The 26,054-nt window shown below is 38.4% G+C and overlaps 1 protein-coding gene across 6 annotated transcripts in view; it reads right to left on the bottom strand.

Annotated features, from left to right (window-relative positions):
- The window catches only part of LOC121168279 (probable JmjC domain-containing histone demethylation protein 2C), a 197,078-nt gene that overhangs the window by 36,608 nt on the left and 134,416 nt on the right, over positions 1–26,054 (bottom strand). For 4 of the 6 annotated variants that reach the window (XM_040998214.1, XM_040998209.1, XM_040998210.1 and 1 more), the window contains one exon: positions 1,251–1,356. The exons of the other annotated variants lie outside the window; for them this stretch is intronic. In XM_040998214.1, coding sequence (XP_040854148.1) covers positions 1,251–1,257 — 7 coding nt within the window. In that variant the 5' untranslated portion in view covers positions 1,258–1,356. The remainder of the gene's footprint in view (positions 1–1,250; positions 1,357–26,054) is intronic. 6 annotated transcript variants of the gene reach the window in all.

The following is a 26,054-nucleotide window of genomic DNA, read 5'->3' as shown; positions in this document are numbered from 1 at the left end:
TAAAATATTAAATAAAATCAAATATGACTCGACAGAAATGAGAACATGAACCTGACTACATATATCATACTTAATATTGAAGTACAATTATTTTTTCCAGCATAACAAGTAGGGAGTCTTGTTTAACAAAGGACAGCGGTGAGCATTTGACCTGACAGTTGATATTAAAGTTAGGATGCCCACTGCCTTGGGTCTAGCTTCATTCAAGACTTAAGTCTCCTGTCAATGTACACCTTGGGAAAGGGGTAGTAGACCTGGCTACTGTAAGCATTATGGGGAGTAAACCAGGGAATGGGGCACTCTGTTTCTCTGCCTTTAAAGTACATGAATAAACACAAATTTCTGAAAAATTAAATAATAATGTGATCTGAAATTCAATGGATATAGAGAAAACATGGATGAGAGAGCAGAATCTGCTGAGGAGACAGTTATATAGAAATTACTAACACTATTTTTGTGTACGCTCCAAACTCCCCACAATACAGTTTAAATAGTAATTAGTATAAGAAGAATTTATCATGTAGATTATCTGTTGCTGTAAAGCAAAACAGCCACAGCTATGAGATTATCTTCATTAATGTTTAAAGGCACAAAAGTTCAGGGCTGAAGTAAATTTGGAAATTTCAGCACAAAATGCCATTCTTAACATTCAACATAAAAGTTCATAGCACATTATCTCAAAATTACAAGCAATTCACAAAAAAGCTTTTATCTTTCAAATATGATTTCACTGATATAAATATAAAAAGTAATCATTAATTATAAAACCTCACTGGTTTGAAGGTCATGTGTTGTAAACAAACCTGTAACTTATTAAACAAAGGAAATAACTAAGATTAGTATTGAGGTAATTGCTGAGAAACATGGACGAAAGCAGTCCACTTCTATCAGATACAGACAGCACTTTTCATAGAAAATTAGTTGTGGCTTTGGGCAACACTTTAAGGCAAACAATGCTTCCTTCTCTAGGAAAGACACACCTCAAATATTGTCTTATGGAAAGTTTCCAATTAAGGAAACACCTGGCTGAAATTTTATTGCAGATGTTTACTTTGAATTAGTTAATACACCAGTGAATTCATCAATTTTTAGGGAAATAATTATGATTCTGTTAATATTTTCTCTGGACTGAATGTAATTCAAAATATTAGATTGGTTTTCTACTTACATTATGTAAACTTGAACAATACAAGACAAAGGGGTAAGTTGGCTAGTTCAAAAAATTAATGCATTAACTTCAAAATAGTTACCTTGCATAAAAATCTCCTGAACCTTTTGTTCCTTTACCCAGACTTTCACTTCCTCGTGAAGCTGCGGGTTGTCCCTGAGAACTGGATTTAGGCTGTCTATGTCGTCCTAGAATTACAGATTAAAAGAAAAGGACCATGTTATGCTCTCCTAACAATACCACCAACTTTTCTTCCTATGTGTTCTAAGGCTTGAAGAAAGTTTCTTCATTTAAATGTATGCAAAAGTACAAATTCATAACCTGTACTTCATTAGCAACTACTTCACAATAGTTTCAGGTAAGATTTTGAAACTATCATATTGTCTAAGTTTTTAAGTATGGCTTTGTTCTAACTGGCTTTTTAAGGGCTTTCTTTTTTATTAGAAGCAATACAAACTAAAAGCATCAGGTTAAGGTGGTGCCAAAGAATACAGCTGAATGTTTTACTGACAAGAGATAAATACAAGTGAGTGTCCATAATACCCATTATGATTTTTCTTTTTAAAATTTAACTAAGAGTCACAGAGGGACAGAGAAAGAAGTGATCTTCCATTAGCTGGTTCACTCCCTAGATGGTTACACACAGGGTGCGGCTAGGTTAAGCCAGAAGTCTAGTCTGGTCTCTTACATGGGTACAAGAGTTCAAATATTTGAGCCTTTTCCAGGCCATTAACAGACAGCTGGATTAAAAGAAGAGCAGTCAGGATTCCAACAAATGCAGTGCCATAAGGCAAGCTCCCTTAAAATATGACTTTGAAACTAATAGCACTAATTCATTGTACTGATTTAAATGACAAATTCAATTCTACTCAAATTCATGTGACTAGTAACTTCACTGCCATAGGTTTTATTCTTTTCAGGAAAGCATTAACACATTCAGGCGACTAAAATTACACTACTGGCAATATTGTCCCTTTAATATGGCCAATACATACACACACACACACACACGCAAAAACAACCAGCTGTGTCCTTCCAGATCTGAATCATGCAGTCACATAGTTTTGCACTATCTCCCGGTCCCTGCTGGACTCTGACATATTCTTTTTCTCTTAAACATTTCTGGTTGCTCCTACATTTGACATCAGCTGCAGGAGCCAAAGAGTACCTGGAAAGAACAAAGTAGTACTGTCTACCACCATCTATTTAAAAAAAAAAAAAAGATTGGCAGATTTTAGAAAACACAGAGCAGAAATGACCTAAATCAGGGAAACTCTATATGCTGTATACAAATATTTAGCTGAGAGGTGGCTACAGGACACCAAAAAGAACCCTTAAATAAAGCAATATTTTACTCCTCTGCTTCAAAAACTTTTAAGATTTCCATCTCATCTTACTACCTCTACAAGACATACTTTCTAGTTTTGGAAGTCTTTTGATATAATATTATGACATGATCCTCACATTTAGTGAATGACCCTAACATATATGCACAATGGTCAACATTATTATACATGTGCCTTCTGAAATATAAAACCTTTACCCACCTGGTAAACACTAGACAACAGCCTAGACTACAACAAACTTCAGAAAGAAATTTCTGAAGGAAAGCAATTAGAACTTTGACAGCTCTGAAAGCTACAATTCTAAAACCATTCTCATTTTAATTCTGTATGTATCCATCCAGATTCCCATTACAAACACAGGAAGTTATAAATTATTTTTAAAGTAGCACTGCTGGGGTTGATGCCATGGCATCGCTGGTGGTAAGTTTCCCCTTGCAGCATCAGCATCCCATATGGGATACCCCACTTTCAATCTAGCTCCCTGCTTTTGGCTCAGGAGAGTAGAGGACAGTTCAAGCTCTTGGGATCTTGCATTCAAATGGGAGACTTGAAGATTCCAGGCTTCTAAATGGCTCAGCTCTGGCTGTTATGGACATTTGGAGAGTGAATCAATGGATGCAAGACTTTCTCTCTCATTTTTCTTTGCAACTTTGTCTTTCAAATAAAAATCAACCAACCAACCAATCAATAAAGAGTAGCATTTCTAATACTTTGCAAATAGGTAGCTAATAACACCAGTTGCTTATTGTAGGACATCAACAACTTGCACCTGGAGAGACACAAAATTTGCTTGTTCAACATTTATTTGTTTAACGGGTTAAATTAACAAACTGTGATTCCAAGATCCTGACAAAATAACCACTCGTTTCCTGGTAGAAAAAGGATATTAATAACTGATTCTTCGGGGTGAGCATTGTAGCCCAGCAGATTAAGTTGCTACTTGTGACACTGGCATCCTGGGAGCACTGCTGGTTCCTGTGCTGGCTACCACACTATGACACAGCTCTCTACTAATGCATCTGGGAAAGCAGTGGAAGACGCCTATGCAGCTATGACGTTGTCACCCACTCATGGGGAAGACCCTGACTTTGGCCTGGCTAAGTCTCAGCCACTGCAACTATTTGGGAATTAAATTAGTGAATGGAAAGTCTCTGTTTCTCTCCCCTCTTTATAACAATGCCTTTCAAATAAATAAAATAACATTTAAAAAAAACCAGATTTGGACTAGCATTGTAGCTTAATACATAAACTCACTGACTAAAACACTGGTATATTATATGGGTGCTGGTTTGTGTTCTCGTTTCCCAGCACCGAGAGATTGGTCACTGCTACTTTTGTGGGAGCTGTGAAAGAAGCTCCTGTTTCCTGGGATTGGCCTGGCCCAGCCCTAGCCATTGTGGCCATCTGGGGAATGAACCAGGGGGTTAGGGTAGAAGCTCTCTATCTTCTCTTTCTGCAACTCTGGGTTTCAAATAAATGTATTAAGAGGGCATTGTGGGAAGAAAATCTGATCATTTAAGTCTTTTTCTTAACTTGTTATTTTTGTGACTCATCTGTAGCCTGATATCTGCCTCTATAAACAATCTTTTAAGATATTTAAAAATATTTATGTTCTGAGTTTGGTACAGTGGTGCAGCAAGCTAATTCTTCAACTTGTGGAGTTGGCATTCCAGATGGACATTGGTCATGTCCTGGATACTCCATTTCAGATCCAGCTCTCTGTTGGCTCAAGTTCTTGGGACCCTCTACTACCCATATGGCAGGCTTGAAGGAAAGCTCTTGGTTTCCAGTTTTGGATAAGTTCAACTCTGGCTATTTTGGCCTTTTGGGGAGTAAAGCAGCAAATGGAAGGTCTTTTGCTGTTTAACCTCAGTAAAATTTGTCTTTCAAATAAAAAGATAAATCTTTAAAAAAAATACTTCCATCTTATTTGAATGGCAGAGAGAGAAGAAAAATGTATTTATTTATTTAATGAAAATCTATATTCTACCTAGTGATTCACTTCCCAAATGCTACAAGAGTCCGGTGCTGGACCAGGATAAACTGCAGCCCCAAACTCCACCAGGGTGGTAGGCACCCAAGCACTTGGGCCAATATTTTCTGCTTTCCAGGGTGCAGAGTAATACAAAGCTGGAAGGGAACTACAGTATTTGGGACATGAACTGTAAGATGTGGTGCTAAATATTCTTCCCTGATGATTACCTTTTAAATACCAAGCCAGTGGTCTTAACATTCAATTCTCAATTTTACATAATATTGAATGGCATGAATTATTTAATTACTTAAAAACCTCTTAAATTTATGCAAACATACACCCTGGTGTATCATTGGCATCTTGTTACTCTATGATATAAAGCCATAAGGATGACTTAAAGAGAGGAGAAATTAAAGATTTTGAATAAAAATTGTATTTGCTGTTTCACAGAAAAGGACTTCGGCTATGACTTGAACTTTGATTCTAAAAATAATTTAACCCCATATTACATCATTTTTTGTACTTTGAAGACAAGAAGAACTGTATTAGCTGCCTGAAAACCAAGCACTCATCTTGAATTACTACTGCTAATTTTTCATCTCCCCAAACCAAGTCACCCTGGTAATAAATTAGCAGCACTGTATGAGCCTCCTATCCTCCATACATTGTATCCTATTTAAATTTTTACTTGTAATCTCCAACAAATGACAAGTTCACGGCGACCTTAAATGACACTTAACTGTTCGCCTGTTTGCTGTTGTTCCTCTGGTAAAAGTTCTAACACAATAGAAAAATAGCTATCAGGAGTCAACACTATGGCAGACAACATTCTGGGCATGCTGGAAATAACTGCACTGTTTGTAGAACTCAATTTTTGCAGTAGTACCTAACTTATATTCATGGTCTAGCCAAACTATAAAATAATTGCTAGTCTTTAGATTCCTGGAGTTTCTGGCCAAAATGAAAAAAACAGGCTAGTGCAGGTTCCTGTATTGGCTGGTCCACTTGCGATCCAGGTCTCAGCTTATAGCCTGAGATGGGAGTGAAGATGGCCCAAGGTCCTGGGACTGCAATCACAAGGAAGATTTGGAAAAAGAATCTTAACAGCTCCCATTTTTGGCTCAGCTCAACTCTTGCCATTTTGGCCTTCTGGGGAGTGATCAGGCAAATGGAAGACTGATCTCTGTTTCTCCTCTCTGCAAATCTGCCTTTCAAATAAAGACAATCTTAAAAACAACAAAAAAACTGGGCCTGGCACAATAGCCTAGTCCTTGCCTTTCACATGCCAGGATTCCATATGGGAGCCAGATTGTGTCCCAATGGTCTCACTTCCCACCTAGGTTTGTGACCTGGGAAAGCAGTGAAAGATGGCCCAAAGCGTTGGGATCCTGCACCCACGACGCAGGAGACCCAGAAGAAACTCCTGGCTTCAGATCGGCTCAGCTCTGGTTGTTGCGGCCACTTGGGAGTTGACCAGCAGATTGAAGATTTTCCTCTGTGTCTCTCCTCTCTGTATATCTGACTTTCCAATAACATTAAATATATAGATAATCTTCAAAAAAATCTGCATTGAGGGCCAGTGCTGTGGCAGCACAGCCAATAAAATTGGCACCTGAGGAAGCAGCAATCCTAGTGGTCACTGGTTTCAGTGGTGGCTGTTCCACCTTCTACCTTGAATTCAGCTCCCTGCTAATAATTAATGTGTCTGGGAAAGCTTGGGCTCCTGCACTCAGGTGGAAGACCCAAAAGAGGTTCTAGGCTCCTCGCTTGGATCTGACCACCCCCAGCCATTATGGCTATTTGGGGAATGAAGCAAAATATGAAAGTCTCCTCCCTCTCCATAATTCTGCCTTTCAAGTAAATAAAGAAATTGTTCTATTAAAAAAAATCAGCTCTGTATTTTTAATCCTCAGCGAATGATTTCAAACAATTGCTTGGAAATTTGCAACTTAATATATCACAAATGAAGTGAATGTTAGGAAAGTCTTATATGCAACCCCTCAAAACATTACAAAACCACAGGGTGAGTTATGGCACAGCAGTTAGGCCGCTACTTACAATGCCAGCATCCCATTATCAGAGCGGCAGCTTGAGTCCTGGCCATTTTCCAGCCCATCCAGCTCCCTGCTAATGTGGCTGGGGAAGACTAGGACGGCCCAATGACTCAGATCACACCGTTCATTTGAAAAACCCAGATGAAATTTTGAATTCCTGGCTTTAGCCCTTCAAATAAATAGACAAAAATCTTAAACAAAACAAAACAAAAAAGCCAGCAGAATTTAAAATTATCCCCCCCCCATTGCCAGCTTTAACATTCAATAATTCCAGATAATACTATCCTTACATTTCAGTAACAAATATACCCTAAATGACTAGTGTTTAAGTTATTAATCTAGCCTTTGAAAACAGCATAGTTGTCAGTGTAAATTTAAACATATTTTTAACATAAGAGAAGCACTTTCACAATTTCACTCAACCCTAACAATGTCTCAGTTATTACTCATTTTACAGCTCGGAAACATAATCAGATTAGGTAATTTCCCCATAATCACACAGCTGGGAGAAAAACCAACAGCAGTGTCTAGAACCAAAGTCTTTCCCCCATGCACACATACAGAATTAAAATTTTGAATGCTTTTTGCTGAGATTTCAATAATCCATTCTGTCTTTAGCAGCATGGTCACATACAACAAAAGGAAACCAAATTTGTTTAAAAAAAAAAAAACAGAAAATAATTTCAATGAACTATTCACTGTGATATATGAAAGATGTAAGTAGATTCTATAAGATTCCATAGTTTCTTAATAAAATTTATCAAAATTCTTAAAAATTTCAGAATAGGATATACTTATTAATAAGCACATACTTTATGTAAAATCATAGTATATATATGTGGCCTTCAAAAAGTTTACAGAAAGGTACATATTTTTGTTTTTCTATAAATTTTTAAAGCTCTCTTATTTCTTGCTTTACTTTATCAGTCATATAATGGTTGATGGACTTACTTTAAGTGTGTTAACTGAAAATAACAACCAAAGGAAGGAAGGAAGGAGTAACTAAGCCTATGGAATTGTATCATAAAATTAAAAATAAAATAGAAGGAAAAAAAAGTGACTACCAAAAGAGTTTCTTGGCTACTATCCAAATAGAAAATAAGATTTCAAAAATGCTCAAGGGCCCAGTGCTGTAGCTAAGTGGCTAAAGTCCTTGCCTTGAATATACCGGGATCCCATATGGCCCCTGGTTTGTATCCTCCACAGCCCAGCTTCCCATTCAGCTCCCTGCTCGTGGCCTGGGAAAGCAGTAGAGGACAGCCCAAGGCTTTGGGACACTGCACCTGCGGAGGAGACCCGGAAGAAACTCCTGGCTCCTGGGTTTGGATTGGCACAGCTCCGGCCATTGCGGCCACTTGGGAAGTGAACCAGCAGATGGAAGATCTTAATCTCTGTATATCTAACTTCCCAATAAAAATAAATAAATCTAAAAAATGCTTTCTGAATAAGCTTAATTGCAGCCTTGTAAAATATCTGCATTTTAACTATAAGTTGCTAAGAAAGTGTCACTGGCATTAAGTCCTCTTCTTCTAAGAATTAACAACATGGTGTGAAAAAAATCAAGACTCTCAAGAATGAAAATCTGTTTCCTTGTATATTCACATGTTAATATTCTTTGTAAAACTCTGAATAATAGTTTGGATCTTATGAAAGCAGTTCAAAAGTCTGGAAGACAATTTTTCTTTCAAGTGATTTATTGGCACGGCTTTTGCACAGTTGAGTCATCCTGAGTTTAACCTACTGAGTCACCTGCTTACAGCCTCTGCCAACCACAATTTAGTAACTGCAGCTTCCTCAAACCTAAAACCGAACAAAGTCAGGAAGGCCTGGGGACTGTTTCATGTTTTCCAAAGCAGTAACTGACAATACTCTTCAGAATAACCCAACTAAAAAAAAGAAAAACAAAAAAAAATTCCTGGGGTGGGAAGGACAGAAATCAACTGAAGAAAGACATAAGATTATATGCTTGCATTTGGGGAAGTATTCCACTAAAAATTCTTAGGTATAAACTTAAACTGGGTTAGTACATCCATATAATCATGTCAATAACTATTCTAATTCATACAGAATGTATATGAGTCAGAGAGGTCATAGATTGTTCCTGCAAAAATAGACATTTACATAATAGTTATGTTAATCATAAAATTAATTGAAAATAAATCCCAAATTAATGCCATGTCATGGAATTTTTGAGCTGTCACTTTTTCCACATGCTACTATATAAATGATAAACTATCAAACATTTTAACATACTCTTTTCTTACAATGATTGATTTTTCCATAGACAAGGGAGTAAGAGATATTATATTGTTCAAATGGTATCTATGAACTATATCAAATCTCTTAAAAACTAAAACAAAACAAAAAAGAAAAAGCCAAAACCACCTGGGCAGAATCATCAGCATGTGCACCACATATTGGGACCATCAGGACCCTGGGTCAATGCTAGGTGGCTGTTCCCCATCCCCAGGAACAGGGGAAGCTGGGAGGCTGGGTGTAACTTCTCTTATCTCCCTGCTCTCCAGATACTGGAAGAAGAAATAGAAGATTTGCAAATGTCTACCACCCTGATCAGCTATGTAAGCATCAGTTAAAATAAAAATAAAAAATAAAAACTTCAAAAAGAATACTCCAGTGGCAACCAGAATAATCAAGAAGTTTTGTGTCATGAATGACCAAGTGACTTGGTTGTAATGACACTGATTTAACTGTTTCTTTCATTGGAGTTCATGTGCAATAGATCAGTTACATAAGACATGCATGATGCTATAAAAATAAAAAGCTGGGGAATTCTATAGCATCATACATAGAACTATTTCAAAATTTTCATTTATTCGTTTCATTCACTTGAAAGGAAGAGAGGGAGAGGGAGACAGTTATTTTTCACCTGCAGGTTTACTCCTGGAATCCCTACAACAGTCAGGGCTGAGCCATGTCAAGCTAGCAGCCGAGGATACAATCTGTGCCTCCAAGTGATTAGAATGTCAAGGACCAAAGTACTTGAGCTGTCACCTGCTACCTCCAGAATTTATTAGCAGGAAACTGAAATCAGAAATATACTGGGAAGAAAGCCAAGACATTTCAATATGGAATGCGGGTATTCCAAATAGTAGTATCTCAACCTGCTGCACTGAGTTATTTGAAAGGCAAACTGACAGAGAAAGAAGAGGCAGATTTAAAGTTCTCAAAGTTTTATCTGTGGAGCCCACAACCAAAATGAGTGCTAGGTTGTCACACTTGCTCCACTTCTTACCCAGCTTCCTGCTAACGGCCCAGGAAAGCAGCAAAAGATGGACCAAGCCCTTGGGCTCCTGTACTTATGTGGGAGACTTGTAATATGTTCCAGCTCCTAGCTTCCTACTGGTTTGCTCCAGCAGCTGCAGCTGCTTGAGTGAACCAGGGGGTGGAAAAATCTCATTTTTCCCTAATTCTACCTTTCAAGTTAAAATAAATAAATCTTTAAAAAGGAAATTTAATCTACCTAAAAATCCATTTAGCAAAAAGGAAGGGCAGTCATTGTGTCCAAGCAGGTTAAACAGCTGCAACTGGTATTGAAGCACCCTGTTTGAGTCCAAGCTAATCTGTACCTAATCCAGCTTTCTTCTAGTGCAATCTGGAAGTCTCCACAGGAAGGTTCCAGCAGTCCCACCACTGCAATCCACATGAGATCTAGCTTCTGGCTCCTGGCTTAGGCCTGGCCCAGCCTTAGTTGTTGCAGGTAATTAGAGAATGATGCAGAGGATGGATGATCTATGTTACTCTGATTTTAGAAGGAAATAAATGAAATTTTTCTAAATCAGAAAAGGAAGGGGCAATACATTGAATCATGTTAAACGTTTACTACTGTGTGGGAAAACATTGTTCCACTTCTGATCCAGCTGGGAAACAGCAGAGGATGGTCTACGTCCTTGGGACCCTGCATCCATGTGGTAGATGCAAAGAAAGCTCTTGAACCTCAGCTTTTGATCTGCTCTGCTCTGGTCACTGGGGAGTGAACCAGCAAGTGGAAGATCTCTTTCCATGTCTCCTTTTCTCTTTCCCCACCCCCCCTTGTAAAATTTGACTTTCAGGGTCCGGCGTGATAGCATAGTGGTTAAAGTCCTCGCCCTGAAAGCACCGGGATCCCATATGGGCGCAGGTTCCAATACCGGTGGCCCCAAGTCCCATCCAGTTCCCTGCTTGTGGCTCGGGAAAGCAATCGAGGATGGCCCAAAGCCTTCGGATGCTGTACCCATATGGGAGACCCGAAGAAGCTCCTGGCTCCTGGCTTTGGATTAGCTTGGCTCCAGCCATTGCGGCTGCTTGGGGAGTGAGCCATCAGATGGAAGACCTTCTGCTCCCTCTCTCTGCCTCTCTGTATATCTGACTTCTTAAATGATAATGATAATAATAATAAATCTTTTTAAAAAATGCTTACTATGCTATGTCTGGAAAAAAATTATAAAATTTATTCTATTAATTCTGAGTAAACAGTTTTCAAGTTCTTTCATTAAATAACAATCATTTAACTTGGCACTAATACTCATGTTTGTGAGTTTTTAAAATTAAAATGCAGTCATAAATTACTGGTATAAAATGACACTTGAAATTCGCACAGACAAAACTTGAGGTATAACTGTTTTGTAGTTTTTTAAATGTCTTGTGGGACTATGAAGCTGAAAATCTACCACTATAATATTTCAAACATTCTCCTTGTTTTAGATTTACTTTCATTAAGGGAATACCAGTTGGGGGGACAATATTGTGGTATAGTGGATAAAGCCACCACCTTTGACACTGGCATCACATACTGGTGCCAGTTCATGTCTCTGCTACCCCACTTCTAAGCCTGATAATGGTCTGGGAAAATCTGTGCAAGACAGCCCAAGTATTTGGGCCCAAGCCATCCTTGTAGGGAAGATCGTTCAAGGTTGACTTCAGCTTGGCCCAGTGCTTGCCATTGTGGCCATATGTGGAGTGAAAGATCTCTGCCTTTCTTGTTCCTTGTAACGCTTTAAATAAATTAATCTTTCAACAACAAAAAAAAAGAGAAAATCCAGGCTAGACAGCTTATTGTAATACTGTCTGAAACAGTCTTTCCAAATGTACAGAAAGCTCTAGTTAGAAATATACCCTTGAACACAATTTTGGATATCTGGCATTAGTTACTGTATTAAAGAAAAGGCAATGAGATATTAGTTAATGTCCTAAAGGATTTTATACACAATACATATGGAAAGCTACATAATTTAATTACCTTCCTTGCCTGCTCTAGAATGGGACAAGAATTTTTATCTGAACAATGCACAGGCAATGCAAAAATGAACAGCTGATGTCATAGGATAACAGACAGTTATAGTCTACAGTTTTAAATTTGGAAGATAAGGGTTCTGCAACTAAGATAGGTGGGCATTGTGGTGATACTTGGGACACTTACATTCTGTAATTAAAATACCAATTCGAATCCCATTATTTCATTTCTGATCTAGCTTCTGCCTAAGGCTGCAGATGACGGCGCAAGCACACAGATTCGTGTTACTTTCCTGGCTTCCAGCTTCTGCCCAATCCAGCCAGGATTTTGTGGACATTTGGGGAATGAATCAGAAAAGAAAGTTCTCTGTTTCTCTCCCTTGTGGCCTTTCAAATAAGTTAAAAACAAAAAACAGGGACTTTGACAATATTAGGGAAATGAAGAGAGAATATACAAATGAGAAACTGTAAAAAACTAACATTAAAACTGCAGAGGGAAAAAAAAGTCAGCAATGACTGATAAAAAAGAAAAACCCAAGAAATTTCATCATAGAAGCAATAAAAAATTTCCAGAGACACGGTGATCCACAGCATTGAGACTGATAAAGTTCAGACAGATAGGGATGAACTTTAACCTTCAGTGCAATAACAGCTTAAGAACAATCTTAACAACATCAGTTCTGTGGAAGTGAAGGCACAAGTTAGGCCACAGATGGAAGGGTTATTGGGATTCCTAACAAGTCCAGCCATGATGGAAAAGAGTAAGATAAGGCCATTCTTATAATGAGTGATGAGTGAACTTTTATTTTTTTATATCAGAAAAGAGCTGATTTTTTTTTTTACATAATGAAGAAAAATGAGAAGTGGGCTCATAATTTGGTAAACGGAGTGAGGTATTTAAGATAGGTTCTAGAAAACAAGGAGAGATTAGCCTTTTAAAGCAAAAAGCAAAGAAAGAACTAATTCTGTCAGACTGCAAAACAGTAGTGGAATATATCCTAAGGGTATAAAGAACTGCATAAAACATTTTTCAGCAGTCATATGGTTGGTATTAGTTAATGTCAATGTTGTTATTCTAAGGCTGGTGGTTGCATAATGAAGAATACAAAGCAAATGACTAAACAATGCTGTTCTATTATTCCTGACATTACTGACAAGTGATGATAGAACACAACTACTGTGAATGAGATGCAACAGTGTGTATAGGTAAGTACACATGGGTATCTAATCGTGTAGGAATGAAATAGGCTGTGTGTGATTTGCTTTAAAGTAAGCCTAGGAGTAAGTAGTAAGATGAAATAATACTGGCAACGAATTGGTAATTTTAAAGGTGGCTGATCTCTCTTTCCCTTCCTAATAAAATGACAATACATGAATTAAGAAAATGTCTTTATATCAGCTTACAAAGACCTACTAAAAGAGCCTTACAACCTTTTGGACAACACTTTACTAATCTCCATACAGACTGTTATTCTTTGTCCTTAATTCACAGTAGTTGAAGCTTTATATCACCTTCCAGGTTTTATTTTTCTCTACAACATTTACCATTGCCTAATATTTTTTAGAAAGAAAGAAGGCAAGGAAAAGGTGCAAAAATAGGTATAAGAACAGGAAGTCAAGGAGGGTTCCTACTTGTAACCTCAGTTTCCTCTATGCAGCAAGAGAAAGGTCATCTACTAAGAGGAAAGGGGGAAGTTTAATAGATTCGAAATAAGCATTTTAGATAACAGAAGCTCACAGAGGGCACATGAAAAGATGACAAATGATTTTAAAGTTCTAATTGAAAGCGGAGATAAACTCAAGGGTCTTAAGGAAGTTAACAGAAAATTTGTGCTGAGAAAATTGCACAGATTTTTAAAAGTATCTTACAATTAAAAAAAAATATATATATATATACACTTTTTCAAAAGGCAGAGTTTCAGAGAACTCTTCTATCTACTAGTTCGCTACCTAAATGGCTATGGTGGCTAGGCTAAAGCCAGGAGACTTGAACTCAATCTTCTGATGCTTTTCCAAACCAATAGCAGGGAAGTGGATTGAAAACAGAGCAGGCTTGAATCTTAACTATGATAATGGGAAGCTGGCATTTCAAGCAGTGGATTAACTCACCGTACCATAATGTCAGTCCCTACAAACAGACTCAAAAAAACTTGCACACAAATCAATTTAATTCCACTGTTTTCCAGAACGTTTTGAAGCACCCATATACAACTGTACAAAAATATCCAAGTATAAATCTTTCCTGCAGTGTTCAGCATCTAGGTCAAGTTTTTCCAGTAGTACTTTCTGTGATGGAAACATTACATAGATATATACGAGCTTACAAATGCACATTTCAACTTTTCAAATGCGGCTAGCATGATTGAGAAGTCAAACTTGTAATTTAAACTGCCACATGTAACTAGCACCTAAAAATAACATACAATGTAGATTAAGGGAACAAAAGATATAAAAGCAAATAGCAGGATCATTACAAAACCAAACGTTAGGGGTAAACGCAGGACAGGTACTTTGGCACAGCTGTGGAAGCCACAGGTCTGTCTCGTATAGCAGTGCTAGTCCCAATTCTAACTACTCTGTACTTCAGATGTGGCTTCCTGTTGATGTCAGCCTAGAATATTTGAGTCCCAGCCAATGTTTATTTCTGCCTTCTCATCCAGTCTATCCTACTGGGAGCACTTGAGAAGTGAACCTACAGACAAAAAAATCTGTCTCTTGGGCCCAGTGGCGTGGCCTGGTGGCTAAAGTCCTCACCTTGAAAGCACCAGGAACCCATATGGGTGCCAGTTCTAATCCCAGCAGCCCCACTCCCATCCAGCTCCCTGCCTGTGGCCTGGGAAAGCAGTCGAGGATGGCCCAAAGCCTTGGGACCCTGTATCCATGTGGGAGAGATCTGGAGGAGGTTCCTGGCTTCTGGCTTCACATGTGCACAGCACCAGCCATTGTGATCACTTGGAAAGTGAATCATCAGATAGAAGATCTTCCTCTCTGTATCTCCTCCTCGCTGAATATCTGAACTTCGCAATAAAAATAAATTAAATATTTAAAAGCCTCTCCACTGCTCTGTTACTATGCCTTTATTTAGTTAGTTCATTTTTCAGTTTCATTTAAAAAGGGTAAATGTGACAGAAAAATTTGTAAGAGTTATAGTGCTGTTAAGGACAGCTGAAATATGGCCCAATATGATGTTTCAGTGACTAAATTCTAACCTTGCAAGCGCTGTGATTTCATATGGGCACCAGTTCACGTCTTAAATGCTCCATTGCCCATCTAACACTATGGTTCTAGCCTGGGAAAAGTTACAGAGAATGGGCCAAAGCCTTGAGATCTTGTACCCACTTGGGAGCTCAGAATAAAGTTCCTAGTTCCAGCTTCACAGCCGCTCAGCTCTGGTCTTTAATGTCATTTGGAGAGTGAACCAGCAGATGGAAGATCTTAATTAAGAAAATAAATCTTAAAAAGGAAACAAAAGAAAATGACCCACAATCCAAATGGAGTTAACCAAACTACTAAAGAATCCTAGGCAGATGTATGGACAGTGGATAAGATGCTGTTTGGGATAACCACATCCCATCCTGGAGTGTGTGAGCTTGAAGCCCAGCTCCACTTGCCAGGGTGCATCCCGAGAGACTGAAGGTGATGGTTCAAGTACTTGGGTCCCTGCTACCCATGTGGGAGGCCCAGAATAGTTATTGGCTCCTGCTAGTGGCATGCCTCAACTCTGGCTGTTGGAGGCATTTGGGGCGGGAATTAGCAGGTGCTCTTACTCTGTCTTTTAAGTAACAGGAAAAGCAAAACTTTTTAAAGAAATGAGAAGAAAAGAAATCCATCCTTTCTGAGATGCTTATGTATTGCCTCTGAACTTCACAATGGATAACAGCTTAAATGAATTTCAAGGCTAAAGACATACAGGAGGGTTTTGGAGCAGAGGTACCACATGTTAATCCTCAGCCTTGTGGTACCAACATACCATATGGGTGCCGGTTCATGTTCAGGTTGCTTCACTTTCTATCCAGCTCTCTGCTCATGACCTGACAAAGCAGCAGAGGACGGCCCAAGTCCTTGGGCCCCGTACTCATGTGGGAGACCAGAAACAGGCCCATGGTTACCAGCTTCAGATCAGCTAAACTCAGGTCACTGCGGCCACATGGGGAGTGAAGCAGTGGATGGAAGACCTTCTCTAGCTCTGTAAAATCTGGTTTCCAAATAAGAAATAAAGTCATTCTATTTACAAATCAAGCTCCCATCCCTTTTTAAAAGATTTATTTATTTATTTTTATTGGAAAGGCATACAGAGAGGAAGAGACAGAGAGGAAGATCTTCCGTCCAATGGTTCACTCCTCAAGTAACTGCAACAGCTGGAGCTGAGCCAATCAGAAGCCAGGAACCTCTTCCAGGTCTCCCAAACGGGTGCAGGATCCCAAGGATTTAGGCCATCCTCGACTGCTTTCCCAGGCCACAGGCAGGGAGCTGGATGGGAATTGGGGCTGCTGGGATTAGAACTGGCGCCCATATGGAATCCCAGCGCGTTCAAGGTGAGGACTTTGACCTCTACGCTATTGTGCAGGGCCAAAACAATTCCCTTTTGATATGCCTGTAAAAGTAACAGAAGATGGCCCAAGAATTTGAGTGCCTGCCACCATTTTGGACACCTGATTAGAGTTCTTAGCTTCTGGCTACAGCCTGGCTTTGCCCCAGCTGCTTTGGCCAGATGTGGAGTGAATCAACGAAAAGAAGCTCTCTCTACTATAACTGCTTTTCAAATACATCTTAAAAACTAAAAATCATATATTCAACTTTTATTTATCCCCGTAATTAAATTATTGACTTATAAAATTCTCATGACTAGGTCTAGAGTTTTATATATATAGCTATAGCTATAGCATGCAGATTTTGAGGAGGAAGCATAGCCACTGTAATTATTGGAAAAGAATGGTATGGAATAGCATTTGTGGTGCTATGAGTTAAGCCTCTGTCTGCAATGCCAGGCTAGGTCCCCATTATTATGACGGCAAGGCAGCAGCAGATGGCCAAAAACCTTGGGCTACACCCAAATGGGAGACCTAAAATAAGCTCCGGGCTTCGGCATGATCCTGGCGTACCCTCAGCCTTTTTGGCCATTTGGGAAGTGAACAAGCAGAAGGAACAGCTGTTTTTGTGTTTCTCTCCCTCTCTCTAACTCGGTCTTCAATAACTCCATTCCCAATAAAGCTTTTTTTTTTTTTAAATTTTGAAAAGTACAGAAATACTTAATTCATGGAAAACAAAAGTTTATCTAATTACATAAACTTTTTAACATTATGAATATTTTTATGATATACATTTTCAGTGAACTTTTTGATGACCTCCTGGCACAGATGTGGATGAAACTAGAATAGTTACTGTGGAAAAAAGTTTGCCTGCTCTTTGCAGCAACTTAGCATAAAACAATCATTCTTGCAATTCTAATTCTAGGTATATAAACCAAAGAACTGAAAAAAATATTTACACACCAATGTTTCTAAAAGTATTACCCATAATAATAAAGTAGAAATAATCCAAGTATCCATCAATAGATAACACATTCACACAAAATGGAGTACTTACTATTCAGCCACTTAAAGTACTGATATTTTAACATGTAGCTTAGCCAATATTTTGATATTTTGTAGTGAAATTAAATTTTTATGAAAAGACAAGTAGTACATGTTTCCACTTAGGTGAAGTACCTAGAACAGGCAAATTTATAACCAAAGAAAGATAGAGGTTGCCAGAGGTTTTTGGAAGGAGAAAAGGAAACAGGAAATGGGAAGTCTTACTTAATGAGCAATTTCTGTTTATGATGATGACAAAATTCTAGAAAAGGATAGTGGTAATGGTTGTACAATATTGAGAATGTAGTTAATGGCACTGAAATGAGCACTGAAAACAGCTAAAACATTAAGTGTTACCGTTTAATTCTTTTAAACCAATACTTTACTCCCCTTCTCAATAAGGACAATAAAAAGTAGATGTAACTGGAAAATCCACAATTATTTACTATTTTACTTAATTTCATATATTTAATCAATCTTGTTATCCTACTGGCTTAGCTAATTTATATTACTCTTGATAAGATGCAAGGGTCACCTAGTCTAGGACTAGGGATATCTCCTCTACACCTCTCCGACAAACCAGTGAGTATTCCATTTACCTCCTGGGTTTCTGTTACTTCAGACTTTTTACCTGAATAATTTACATTCAGATTCTGTAGGATTTCTTCTGCTGGATTACAGGTTCTATGAAGGCAAGGCATTTCTATTCCTGACTACATGATACAACTAGTCACCAAACATTAACAATAAACATCTCTCAATTTGGATTATTTACTGCACTATTCTGATTTCAGTCTAAAGGCTAGGAAGTTTTGGATTTTAAAGACAAACATTTAAGTAAGAGACTGACAAAGTTTCATTTTAAAGTACTTTCAAGTTTAATTGAATAAAAGCAGGTCTTAAGGATATCACTAGGCACAAGAAACAGAATCAAAAAAAAAAAAACAAGAAGCCTTTTTCTTTAAATTTATCAGGATTTTCTACTAGGAAACAAATGAATTTGAAAATAACGTAAAGATCTAGAATAAACCTTGATGTTAGTGTGTGCAATAAAATGTGAAGGCAATAAAATAAAAAAAAAAAACAGATTCAATTTTAGGAGAGGCCAACTATACTAAAAATAACAAAGTATCATTTGACATTTGATGGTTAACAAAGCAGGGTGATTAGTGCTGTGATGTACGTCAATAAAAAGGGCTCAGATTACATTTTGGCTCTTCCTAGTTACCTGAAGATAGACAACAAGTTACAACCATCCTAATCATCACCTTTTTTGGGCAGCAGGGCGGGGGGGGGGGGGGGGGGGGGGAAGAAGCCTATAAAAATTACTACTGGGCGTTGGCATTGTGGTACAGTGAATTGAGTTGCTTCCTGCAGTGCAAGCACCCAAGGCATCCCAGTTGGGTGTGTGCTCAAGCCCTCAGGTCCCAATTCCTCCATTTCTGATGCAGTTCCCTTCTAAGGCACCTGAAAAAGCAGCTGAAGAGCTTGGGCTCCTGCACCCACACAGGAGACCTAGACTTCAACGTGGCCAAGCCCTGAGAGTAGAGACCAGCTGGAAAGTCAATCACCAGATCAAAGATCTCTGGCTCTCCTCTAACTATGCCCTGAACACTTTTTAAAAAAATTACTACTTTAGGGTCCAGAGCAGTGGCTTAGTGGCTCAAGTCTTTACCATGAATGCGCCAGATCCCATAGGGGCGCAGGTTCTAATCCTGGCAGCCATGCTACTGTGGCCACTTGGGAAGTGAACCAGCGGATGAAAGATCTTTCTCTCTGTATATCTGACTTTAAAAAAAAATTTAAAAATGTAGTCACAAGAATAAGAAGAGATCAGCAAATTTTCTAGCATATGATCATAGCAGATTTGGGACCAGGAAAGAATTATTGTAGTAACTTAGTTTTAATCCAAGTATTGCAGAACAGCTTGTATTTGGGCCAAATTTCAGTCAAAATAACATATTCTCTCACTCCACAAATACATTTTCAACAGCAAGTTCTGCAACTGATTTTTTTTTTTATTGGAAAGGCAGATATACAGAGAGGAGGAGAGACAGAGAAGATCTTCCACCCCTAAGTGATTGCAACGGCTGGAGCGAAGCCAATCCAAAGCCAGGAGCCAGGAGCTCTTCTGGGTCAACCATGCGGGTGCAGGGTCCCAAAACTTTGAGCCGTCCTAGACTGCTTTCCCGGGCCACAAGCAGGGAGCTGGATGGGAAACGTGGCTGCTGGGATTAAAACTTGCGCCCATATGGGATCCTGCCGAGTTCAAGGCAAGGACTTTTAACCACTACGCTATAGCGCCGGGCCCTGCAACTGATTTTTAAAAAATCAAATGAAAACCACCTTTTTAAAAATGGCAGCAGATGGGCCCGGCGCGGTGGCACAGTGGTTAAAAGGTCCTCGCCTTGCACGCCCGGGATCCCATATGGGCGCCGGTTCTAATCCCGGCAGCCCCGCTTCCCTTCCACTGCAGTTTGGGAACCTTTCCTGGCTTCGGATTGGCATAGTATCATCACTTGGGGAGTGAATCATCGGATGGAAGATCTTCCTCTCTGTCTCTCCTCTCTGTATATCTGCCTTTCCAATCAAAAAATAATAAAAATAAATCTTTAAAAAAAAAAAAATGGCAGCAGATATGAATGTACCTGGATACACTGCAGCTCTAATTTATAAAATAGCAATGGGTACTTTCATAGCCACTTTTGAAATTGTGGCTATATAAAATCAAATAAGTGTGATAGAAGGAGCACTTAAACAAAATGTAGAGCAAATACTAAATATAAACACAGACCAACTTTAAATTTAAAAAAAAATCAAATAAGGAAGTATGGTAACATTGTTTAGTTATAGGTTCCCCTTTTCTTGTTGTACATCCTAGTATTCAGGCTTCAGCTTGGCTCTACAATTGCAAGCTGTCACTTTTGACTAGAAATGGAATGAAGCCAAGTACTACACAATAGCTGCTTCCTGCTCTGGGCCCATCTCCTAGACCACCCCCAGGCCATGCCTGCACAGATGCTAACCCTACCAAGCCAATAATTTGCTGGGAGTCAGTTCAGTTATGGCTATGATCTTGTATTTTTGGCACAGTGTACATGCCATAAATGCACTGTTCACATCTCACTTACTTTATGTCAACAAAGCACCCGTAAATTGCAATCAAATGATATTAATGGAAGTGACACTGAAAGGGAAGATATATATGAAAACTAAGGGAGTAACTGGCAATATGTTTAACACCTGCCAACACCAGAAACAGAAAAATGGAGAACAGAAATTTTTAAAGCATGTTAACCCAAATAATCCTGTTACAAATTTTGCAGAACTTCTGATTTGCATCTGACACTAACTTAAAAGTCATCTTTCTGGACAAATTAATTTTCAGTTGGGTTTTTAACCCAACCCAGAGCCTAAATTATTAGATTGGGTTAATGTTGGTATGAAATGCTCGAACATCTACCTTAAGTTCATACAATTAGTACACTAACAGCTGGGAAACAATTTCCACAGTTAAGTAGCACAATTTGTTATGATCAATGGTTAAAGGATTATACCCACAAACCCTATCTTCAGAGCCAAACAATAACAAAGTTCAAACTTGTGAGATACGAAGAAGTACTGGTAGCAAGTATCTTGAGTTTTCCTTAGAAAAAAGGTGTTATGTTTAGAAAAAGCAAATATCAATAAAGGACTCTGTAATTCTTTTTTCTAATATTTTCTTAAAGTAACAGTTCAAAAAATCAATGTGAAATCTTACCTACACATGATTCATTAAGAAAAAAGGAAAGGGAAAGGGAAAGGAAAAAAGAAAGCCACACATAGGCAGCAAACGGCACAACTAGGAATTAAAGTCCTGTTTATTGGCCTGGCGTTGACAGCTAAGAGGCTAAATCCCTGCCTTACATCCACCAGGATCCCATATGGATGTGTCCCAGCAGCTCTACTTCCCATCCAGCTCCCTGCCTGTGGCTTGGGAAAGCAGTTGAGGATGGCCCAAAGCCTTGGGACCTGCACCCACATGGGAGACCTGGAGGAAGTTCCTCGTTTTGGATCAGCTCAGCTCCAGCCATTGCAGCCACTTGGGGAGTAAACCAGCAAACAGATCTTTCTATCTCTCCTTCTCTCCATAACTCTCTCTTTCCCATAAAAAAAAAAAAATAAATCTTAAAAAGAATCAACTCAGTCTTTCCAATATTTAACTATACTTCCAATGTTGTTATAAAGATGGTTAGTCTGTCAACTACTTCCTGTGCTTAGCAATCCTTCCCCTCCTTCATCTGACTCCATCACACGACATCTACTACGACATCTACAGTACAGCAGTCCGTTCTCTAGCTGTTCCACAAATCTACTGTTTTGTCCTTTCTGCCAATGTCTGCCAATACTCTCCACCACCCTTTTTCACTTCCATCTCTGTTCAAATGAACCTCATTCAAGTTTTACTTCCTTCAGAGACTTCTTCATTCATGTCAGTTTCTAGTGATTTCTATCTTTGTACTCCTAAAGTCTTCACTATGGATTTTTGCTCTCCAAATCAGGTGTACTTCAAGGCAGTTTTCTTAAAATATTAGTTCTTGTCACTGATTTTTTAATAACTCCCTGTTAGGTAAGCTTTTTATTAACTTTTTAAAATACATTAAAGCAAACAACAGGCTGTTGTGACTGGGAAAACCACAATATTTAAATAAAAATAAATGAAGTTGATCTGGAAATTTCAAAAGCCAAATATTTCAAATGTTAATGGTACATCAAAGGGAAGTAGAGCCTAAGCATTAAGTTGCTATTTAGTGACTTCTTCCTGGAGAATCATTGAGCTGAAAATCAATGGAACCCTAAGAGCGCTAGACTCTAGAGTTCTGGTCTCTCTACCTCAATTACAGCAGATACTTGGATTCCTGTAAAAATATTCCAGGGCCCGGTGGCGTGGTTCAGCGGCTAAAGTCCTTGCCAGGATCTCATATGGGCGCCGGTTCTAATCCTGGCAGCTCCACTTCCCATCCACTTTCCCTGCTTGTGGCCTGGGAAAGCAGTCAAGGATGGTCCAAAGCCTTGGGACCCTGCACCTGTGTGGGAGACCCAGAAGAGGTTCCTGGTTCCCGGCTTCGGATCGGCGTAGCATCGACTGTTGCGCTCACCTGAGGAGTGCATCATTGGATGGAAGATCTTCCTCTCTGTCTCTCCTCCTCTCTGTATATCTGACTTTCCAATAAATAAATAAATCTTTTTAAAAAAAATATTCCAAAATGATATTTTTCACATGTCACTTTATACTCAATGGAAAAAAGCACATAATGAAAAAATACAAATGTGCTTACAGAAACAGGAATGAAGAAAATTCTGAAGAAAAAGAAAAGCCTGTAAAAAAGTCATGTGATGCTGTTTACTTCCTTCTCTAAACTATTAGCATTAGTAGCACCCTGAAGGAATGCTAAGCTTATAAGCCAAACACCAATCAACCAGCTGTTCAAGCTCTATTGGTGCATCATTTTATCAAATGTCTTATTGGACAAGATGTAACATTCGCTTAGCAACAACCACAAAGTAGTTAAATGGTCACTATGGCTTACTGATAGCTAAATGTCACCTTATTTTATCTCATCCACATTACAATGCAATTGCAAACTTCACAGAACAATAATTTAAAAAAAAACAAGGAAAAATGCATGTGCTTGTGTACTAAACTACACTCCTTAAAACTACTGCTAATCTATCTAAGCAAAATGTTTAAGCTATTTTTAGTAAACCAGATGTATTAAGCAATCACTGCCCCAGGGATATTCTGAAAAACCACAGGCAAAACATTACATGATCAATGATGAAAAAATTATGGGCTAAAATGGATTCACATTGGCCTAACAATTTAAATCACTAAAATACTAAATAAACAAATACTGATTTGACGTATTTCAAACACATTAAATTAACTTGACAATGTAAGATTCTTTGCTGACCAAGTCTTTAAGTAATCTTCAGTCCTGGTCCTAAAGAAATACTAAGTTTCGTTCTACTTCCTTTTCCTGCCTCTCACCAATTCAGAATTGCATCTAGTATTGAGTAAAGATGTTCAACGTTGCCTAATGCCCCACCAACCTACAATGACAGAAACTGTAATAGTCACCATATTCCCAAAGAAATAGAAACTATGGTTTGGGAATTTAATTCAGTATAAAACTAATGGAAATTAAAAGAATAAGAGAAACAATTATTAGTAGTTTAACCTCTAAATCTATCATTATTAAAGAGTCATTTAGGATCAATCTTTCAAGAGTAGAATTTTTAACTATTTATTTTTTGGAAAACACTCCAATACAATAACTAATTTTTAATAAACAATGAAATAAAAGGAAACATAATACACATTCCAGATTAAATTGCCAAAGATTTTAGTTAGTGTCCTTTGTAGTATTTCATCATTACCTTTAAAAGCAAAGAGAACTGTGATCCCTAGAAAACCCTGACTAACAGGTCACATCCAGCCAGATTGATGAGTCATCTACAACTTTCAAGTAAGAAAAAATCTCTTCTATATCCTCCATGCAGCAACCAACCTGATAAATGCAGGTGTGATCATGATCAAAGGCCAAAAACCATGATAAAATGATTTCAAAATCATGCCAAAAGTCAAACATTCCATTTTGATCACAATGAGATCGAAACTGCAATCCAATTTACTGGGATGTTTTTTGGAACTTCTGTAACTTCACAAAGTATAGTAACAACTTACCATAAAAATTATCTTTCAAAGCATTAACATTTTCTCCTTCTGCTGAGGACACAGCACAATCTCCAGAGTTGCCTCCTCATTCCTCTCCTTTTTCCCATCCCCCTGTACTTCAAAGAAAGCTAACTGCAGTCAGGTATGATCAGGAGTGAAGCAGCAGAAACGTATTTGCCTGCACAAGCAAGCCATGTCACTTAAGTGACCTAATTAATACACAGTCATTATATATATGTGAGTTGTTACTTAAATTTCTTTCCTCAATAGAACTGCTTTCCAAAATACTAAAAATTGTAATAGTTGCACTCTGGAACACTCAGGTATATCTCACCTAAAATGTTAACTACAGACAAATCTCACACACTCAGAGAGCAACAAAAAGGATCTAAACAAGCATCTTAATGAAAAGACTAGTAAAACAGAGTCATGTTCATCATTTATTAGCTATTACCTTACTGCATATCTATATAGTATCATGATGAATAAAAAAATGTAACTAGTAACTAAATGGAACATACTGCTACAGAACAAATACTATGAAGGGAAAAAAAGTAATAGACAAAAGCTCTCATTCAGTTACATTCCGAGCATCATTTCTGAGCCCTTAAACTTATGTGTAGTCATAAATCTAGACCAAAAAATTACATAGTAAATGCTCATTTCAAACAGACTTGTGGTAGGCTTCATAGTCTGGTAAGTCATTGTGGACGTGGAGGTTAAGTTGTTTTAATACTCTACTTGGGATCCAGCTTTCTGCTAATGCATCATAGGAAGTGGCAGATGATGGGTTCAATTCCATGGGCCCAAGGCAGATGGAATTCTGAGTTCTTGGCTTTCACCTGTCCTAGGGCTGGTTATTGTAGGATTTGGGGACTGAACCAGCAGGTCTCTTTTCTCAAGCTGCTTGAACTGAACTAAAAAGTTTCTGGAGCAGGTGTTGTGGCACGGCTGTGAGCATCCCCCATCCATGTAACAGTACTAGCCTCACAACTTTTCATCCAACTCCCTTCTAGTGCACACCAGATAATGGTTCAGGAAATTCAGGTCCTGCTACCCAAGTGGAAAACAGAAGGAGTTCTAGGTTCCTGGCTTCAACCAGACTCAAATTTTGCTGTTGAGGCCATTTGATAGTGACCAAGTGAATGAATATTTTTATCGCTTGCTGTCACTCTGCCTTCCAAATAAAACAAAAAGTAGCATCAATATTCAAAAGCAACTTCCTTATGAAACTCACAGAAGAAAAAAAAAAAGACCAAAAGTTTATTCAGATGTACAGAAAATCCTTTTGATTTACACAAGACAATCCTAAGATTAAGATAAGTCAAAACCCATGAGATTTACAATATAGTGACATGTACTACTGGATTAGAGAAAAGCATTCTGGAAGTAAACTGTTTTAATCATATAAGCTCTAAAGTTCTTTGCTTTTTGTAGAATAAGCTTGTATTGAAGCAGGTATAGTGGTGCTGCAAGTAAAACAACGGCCTTATGTGTAAGTTGGGTTCAAGTGCTGCTTGCTTTACTTCTGATCTAGCTCCCTAAACCTAGGAAAGCAGTGCAGGAAAGCCAAGGTACCTAGGCCATTGTATTTACATGGGACAACGAGAAGCTCCAGAATCCTGTTGGGCCTGGTCTAGCCTGGGCCATTGTGGCCATTTAGGAGTAAACCAGCAAATGGAACATTGCCTCTCTTCTCTGTAAAAAGTCCATATTTCGTAAAGCATAGTAAACTAAATTGAACCATCTTAGATTTCTGGAGCAAATATTAACGAAAAGCACAAAAGATTTAGAATCTTACAAAAATATTTTTATATGAATGCATTTCAAAAAGCTCACAGGGGTAGCCATTTAAGCACAGCAATTAAGGTACCTCTCGTCCCCCACATCACATATCTTAGTCTGGCTTCCACAGCTAACTCCTCAACCCCTGATCCAGTTTCCTGCTAACGCACCTGAGTCTTAGACTTCTCCCTTTGGCCTGCCACAGT

This window comes from Ochotona curzoniae, unplaced genomic scaffold (genome assembly GCF_017591425.1).
Source record: "Ochotona curzoniae isolate NIBS_2020 unplaced genomic scaffold, NIBS_Ocur_1.0 patch87, whole genome shotgun sequence".
Classification (NCBI taxonomy): Eukaryota; Metazoa; Chordata; class Mammalia; order Lagomorpha; family Ochotonidae; genus Ochotona; species Ochotona curzoniae.
This window is presented reverse-complemented; position numbering and strand designations above follow the sequence as displayed.